The sequence below is a fragment of the Carex rostrata genome, chromosome 8 (assembly GCF_964058835.1).
Source record: "Carex rostrata chromosome 8, lpCarRost1.2, whole genome shotgun sequence".
In the NCBI taxonomy this organism is placed as follows: domain Eukaryota; kingdom Viridiplantae; phylum Streptophyta; class Magnoliopsida; order Poales; family Cyperaceae; genus Carex; species Carex rostrata.
Window position 1 is genome coordinate 13,073,734 of NC_135925.1, and position 6,317 is coordinate 13,080,050.

Sequence of the window (6,317 nt, forward strand, 5' to 3'; positions counted from 1 at the left end):
AATGAGATAGAAAGCATCTTAGCCATGCTTTAACAGAAGAATGGATATTTGTAGAGGTTTGCTGGTAATAGTTCAGGAGCATTTCGTTTCAAGTTTGTCTGTCAACGAAATACTGCTATATGTATGAATTATGTACAGATTATTAAAAAGATTGAACTGAGTTGCATTCCTTATTTTCTTGTTATTTTCTATAGTTCCCAAAATTATCTCGTTAAATTATTAGCAAAAAAAATAAATAAATTAATGAGCATTAGATGAAATATTTTACTACGGTGTTTCGTTTTTAGTAAATATATAAATTAATTAGCATTAGATGAAATATTTTGCTATCATGAATTTATAAAGTAAGCTAGACATTTTATTTAATTTTGTAAAATTAATAATAATGTTAACAGCAACAACTCGAAGAAAACTATGATGAAGAAATTTTCTTTCAAAAAAAAAAAAAAACTTTCAAAAATAACTATGATGAAGAAATATTTTAAGAAAATTTACATGAAAAGACCAATAGCAACACTAAAAAATAATGAAGCGTATTACTATCTGGATAGTTCTCTCGGCCCATCAAGTTGTTCTTTGTTTTGGTCCGATTGAATCCCAAAGCGCATGGGGGAAGGCCCATCATCGTTGAAGTGGACATAATTATTATAGTCATATTTCTTTTCCTATTTTTGGTTCGTTATGTAAAACAGAAATGAAGTTGGAATATCTGTTCTGAGTAACTTTAAAAAGTAGAATAAATTCAATAAAGAAAAAAAAAAAAAACCTAGGATACATGCTTGAACATTTAGAATGATCTCCATAAATTCAGTATTTAATCCAGTCCAGAAATTCGTTCATGGTTCATAAATTATTCTACATCACCTAAAACTGTCTTTCACCGCACAAGAGGAATGAGCAAGTATTCGGCATAAAACAGCTGGAAAGCAAAGAAATGAAAAAGAGATGCTCATTAATCACCATACTCACTATAATATTTTTTTGAACTATTTGAAGCTGTCTTAATCACCATACTGACCTGTTTTATAAGTACCCAGCAGTACATATCGGTACAAGGGCTGTTAACAACTAGGACTGGGTGAGAATTTGGACTTTCTACATTGGTATCAGGCAGAAAAAAACATAGAAAATACCACATATACACCAGCAAAAAAATACCCAAATTGCCCTCGTGTCTTTTTTTTTTACTCTTTTTATCAAGGAAACTATCAGATACTTCTAAGAAATCAGGAAGTGAGGAGTGTGAAAGAAAATTTGATAAATTGTAGGTCGCTACATGAAAATCACTTTTAAAAACATGGTATGAGAGAAAAAAAAAAAAACCTTCCAAATGAACATGTAGAAAGATGTAATGTCAGATTTGTTTGCCAGATCAAGAGATCTTGCACGGTTCCACAAGTTTGAAGCCAAAAAAGCATGCCCCAAAATCTTCAAATAAAGAAGTTCAACAACGTGATAAGAAGACCTAATAATAAGTACCAAAACTAAAAGAGAGCCTATCAATTTGATCGTCCAGTCTAATGCTTTACCAGTGGTCCAGGAATTGGAATAACTTTGGGAATCTTGGTAACTTACCAGAAGTATATACGTCAATGCCGAAATAATAGCTGGGCTCAGATAAAAAAGTCCTTTTAGTTATTTTGACCCTCAAGAAAATGATGAATTAACCTTGTACTTTCAGTGAACAGCTCTTGCTAGTTGCTACTACACAGTGTATAACCATTCTAAAACAGTTTCAATCTAGTGCTAGGAACACTTTAATGTACATGAATTTGAACAGTTGCATGTGTGTGTGTGTGTGTGTGTGGGGGGGGGGGGGGGGGGGTTACAATTATTAATTTGCTCCAAAGGCTGGACGAAGTGGCTCCCATGAGCATGGCAACAGTATATGCAATTTCTAGTAGATACACGCATATCCAAAACACCTGTTTAAAATGAAGTAAGATAACATCAGAGAAAACAAAACGCAGAAAAGCAACAAAAATTTAGGTTCATTTCAGAGTGACTAAACTGACCCGTTTTTGACCAAGACGAACACTAAATGAGCGAATGCCAAATATGCGGTCTCCTTCAATATCAGGTATATCCTAGAACAAACCAAAGTTTCATCAACAAATTATCACTTAATTTTAGCTATTCCTCGGTAAAAATTTATCCTCAAAATAAAGTTACTGATTCAGAAATTAGATAAGTCTTACCTTGAACAAGGCTATAACAACAGAGAAGAAGGTCATAAAGGCAGTAGCAAAAATCAAAGGCTTTGAAAAACTTGCTGGCCGTCTGAATACAAAGGTCTAACAAAAAAAAAGAATTAATTAGTGACTTAATTTATTTATCTATTCTTTTGAGAAAAGTGGATACTAGTACCAAACTGCTGGTACCAGCGCCATAGAGTACATCACATCACATGCCCAGATTGAGCAATACAAACCTCGACCAAGTTCCAACAAAGGACCCACTATCCTATTACAAAACCATAGAAATAGCACAAAAAGCAACACAAAAATAATCTAAAACAAACTGCAACATAGCACATGGCACATCAACATAGGGGGCTGGCTACTGGGAAGCCCCTTGGAAGGGATCATCCTCCTCTGTACCATACATAGGGGTTGACCCAGGGGTTAGATTGCTGGACCCCTCTACCATAGCCCAATCTACAATTAGTGGCTTATCTATTCAATATTAAGATAAAAGAGCAGTACTATAAACTTGAGGTCAAACATATTGGTATTGCTCTCTTTTCAAAGCACTAATGCAAAAGCAGTGTATGTAAAACATACTAGCTGATGGTACAGGATATGGTACCCTTACAAACTTATGGTACTGATAGCCTTACTGACAAAAACACCATTTTAAATCGTACTCCGGTATTTATTTTTCCTAATGGATTTGTTCAAATATTTGACTTTTTATTAATATTTGCAATTTTTCTGTAGTTCTGATGTATTACCAGGACACCATGAAAGTAGCATAACAGTAATACCTTAATATGAAGAAAGAAGGCAAGTTGAACAATAACAGCACGAACGGCAAGGATGCACAGAGCTGCTACAACTGCAGATCTCTTCCATCTTAAGAAAGGCATCTAAAAATAATAATAAAAGAAGTGTATTAACACGAAACTGAGCTATGCTCATGCTACATTGACCACATTATTTTCAGTTTTCTGCTATTGTTGTGCTGGACAACAGATTCTTTTAGAAGACAAGAAATACAAATCACAAATTTGACCCTTGCATTATGCGTATATTATAGGAGAACACCTACAGTATGAAAACTAGCAAGATTTGTAATGTTGGTTACATCATCTTGTAACACCTTGTTTCTTTTTGGATGCACTTGTTGGAGGTATCAGATGTAAAAATGCCAAGGTTAATAAAGAAAAAGAAAAGGATAAATGAAAAGGCATGAAGCAACATAAGTAAATGTATTATATGTTTACAGAGGGGGGGGGGGGGGGGTTGGTTAGAGAGTACATCTATTGAGTAAGCAGTGCCAAGAATAAAGCTGATGAAAAGAGCCCAGAACAATGGCCACGAACCGACAAACCAACCTACTCCAAAGCTCTAAAATGAAACCAAAAAAGAAAAGTTAGCAACATAGTATTACTGAATGAGATGCAAAATCAAGTGTACAATAGTTCTTCAACAGATATATAAGGGTACAAGAGTTACCAAAATTGCAAAAGTAGAAACGATGGCAACACCAGTTGAAAGAGAGTATTCTCCAGATGCCATGGGCAAGTTTGGTTTATTAACCTTATATGAAGATGACAAAAGTCAACAAACTTCCAAAATATGCCCACAAAGAAAAGTAAATCAATAACATATGGCTGGTACTAAGAAAAAATAATGTTTCAATTTGCAAGGATAATCTTGCAAAATTTAAAGATAATAGTTTCCACTGATGTTATGAAATTATCAGTTTTAAACATGAAAGTAATCATGCTAAAACAAATTTATGTATAGAAGAGTCACCTTGTCGATTTCAATGTCAAACACTTGATTTAAACCAACAATATAAACATTCATGAAAAGTGCTGCCACAAGTGCCTGAAAGTGAACATCAGTAAATATTTATTATTGTTGATGCACAAAATATCCTCTCGGACAATTTTTCCAAAGAAAACAAACATTTTAGAATAAATAAAAGTACCTGTGAAACACCAGTAAAAAATAAAGGAGATACATCTGACAAGCTTTCAAGTGCCAATAGAGAAACTGATACTATGCTCAAAGCCTGTTCAAGTAGATACTTTTATTAATATTTCTACTGTTATTTGTAAGATCTTTAGATATAAAAAAGTACAAAATTTGTAAAATTTATGTTGTCTGACTCAAGGTTTATAGTCTCATACTAAGATGCCAGTTTTACCAACTACTTTCCCCTGGTTTTGCTTATTTTTCCTTTTTGTTGGCTTTTTTAGTTTTTGATTGAATAGCAGAGTTAACATAATAATGGAAATTAATTTCACATTTAAGGGAAAACTGGGGTCATGTTGGTTTTCTATTGAGGCTTAACTGTAAAACTTCAGTCTTTATGAGGTTAAACTAGGGTTTAGGTACATGTAATTAAATGCTTGAATTTGCATATTTTACACCCAGTCATTTTATAAGCAATCAACTACTTGGACTTGAAATAACACCTAACATTTTACCATCAAGCAAAGACACAAAATGTTTTTTGGTTTAGGGGATTGATTTTTTTTGCCCAGGCAAAGTTTTATCGGGTTTCGACAATTGTGAACCCTGTAGAAATTTGAATTTTGTACATGGTTCAAATTTTGTAGAAGAAGTTGAGAAGGTTAAACAAATTAACTGTTCCTATGATGGTGTGGGGTCGGGAGAATCGGTAAAAAGCATTTAACGAAGACGAAATTGGCCGCAAAGTATTGGACGAGTCCAAAGAATCTGATTCTGATCCAGCTGCACTTGCAGAAACTAATCCAGTGATTTGATTTTTTGGCTTCCGATCAACCATACAATCAAGAAAGGAGTTGCCTTGGAGGGGCAATTTGGTCCGTTTGGTCAGCTGCAAAGAGTGTTTTTGAAGTTTAGACTTGTCCTTAATTAAACAGCGAATTGGTGCACCAGGACCTGTTATAACAGAAAGGTTTATACATTAAAAACATGACGAAATAATGCAAAAACAAACCATTTTCTATTTTTCGTTTGTGGTTATTTCGTTTCTTGTCAGAAAATCATGACAGTTAAGTTCATTTCAGTGAATAAAAATAGTTTTGAAACCATGAAGGATTTACGAAGCTAAACCTTAACCATCAGTGTTTTTGTAGAATGTGCATCAATTGAGATATCTATTAAATATTTAGAGATACAATTCTTAAATTGACCAGGGTGCTGCAATTTAACCAGAGGCTTCCATGTACCCTAGACGTAGAGTGTATCCACTGTCTGGCATGCCGAAATATATTGCTTAAATTGTATTATGACAGAGATAACTTATTATATAACTATTGCCCCTTCTCAATATTATCCCAAGTTATTGAAAATTAAGATTACTCTAACTTCCTAAGGAAATTAAAAGTATAATGGATTCATCCATTCCAACCCAATGCATGCTGACTGGATCGGCATTAAAACTCAATTGAGGCCAGTCTGGCAGCTGAAACGTGTAATCAAATTGAACCTAGAGGGTTTGTGCGCGCGCGCGCGCGTATATATGTGCGTATGAGTTGGTGTGTAAGCGCATGTCAGAGAGAGAAACAGACCTCGGTGTGAGAGAGAGGTTGAGAGAGGCGCAAAGGCGGTAAGTGGTGGCCTGGTTAGGCTAAGCGACTCCATTATTCTTCAATCGATTTGCTTTCACTCAGTGGCGCTGTACTAGAAAGAAATCATAAATGGAAGGAGGAAAGGAGCGAGAGGGAGACAGGCACACGACAAAGAATGAATTTTAAAATAGGAACTGTGTGCAGACTGCAGAGTCTTTTGTGAACTGGAACTGTACGAAAGTGGTCAAGTGGAGATTTTTCCAACTATGCTCAGGGGATGATTTTAACAAATCCGTTTTAGCTTCATGCAGCGCTGTTTTCATTCTACAGCCTGTGCTCTGCTAAAATCTTTACCCTATGCTCATATTTACAAGGTTTGTGAATTATTTACGAATTAAATTTGAATAATTTTTTTTTATTTTGATATCGAACTGAACATCAAATTATTCGGCTGACCGAACTTTGACTGAATTAAATCCGAATAATTCGCGAATTTTACAATTTTTTTCTCAAATTTTACGAATAATTCGCGAATTTTTCTCATAACATTTTTTTTTATTCTCTTGCAAGACTGAGACCTCTCATC

The 6,317-nt window shown here is 34.5% G+C and overlaps 1 protein-coding gene across 1 annotated transcript; it reads right to left on the reverse strand.

The window, feature by feature from the left end:
* Window positions 1-656: 656 nt before the first annotated feature.
* HPT1 (homogentisate phytyltransferase 1) lies at window positions 657-5,941 on the reverse strand. The gene is made up of 12 exons (XM_078306889.1): window positions 5,732-5,941; window positions 4,822-5,099; window positions 4,159-4,242; window positions 3,981-4,055; window positions 3,678-3,761; window positions 3,480-3,569; window positions 2,987-3,088; window positions 2,199-2,294; window positions 2,016-2,087; window positions 1,830-1,925; window positions 1,324-1,428; window positions 657-919 (listed from the first exon to the last, which is right to left on the reverse strand). The coding sequence occupies exons 1-12, from the start codon at window positions 5,802-5,804 to the stop codon at window positions 878-880; spliced, it is 1,197 nt and encodes a 398-aa protein (XP_078163015.1). The 5' UTR covers window positions 5,805-5,941; the 3' UTR covers window positions 657-877.
* Between the last annotated feature and the right edge of the window lie 376 nt (window positions 5,942-6,317).

What these genes read in the sequence shown, in the direction of transcription:
- HPT1 (XM_078306889.1), bottom strand. Translation starts at nt 5,804, where the DNA reads ATGGAGTCGCTTAGCCTAACCAGGCCACCACTTACCGCCTTTGCGCCT. An exon ending in CCTTCTTTCTTCATATTAAG is followed by an intron (nt 2,295 to 2,986) that starts GTATTACTGTTA and finishes TTTTTTTGTTAG; the next exon opens with ACCTTTGTATTCAGACGGCC. An exon ending in TTTGGAGCAAATTAATAATT is followed by an intron (nt 1,429 to 1,829) that starts GTAACCCCCCCC and finishes CTTTATTTGAAG; the next exon opens with ATTTTGGGGCATGCTTTTTT.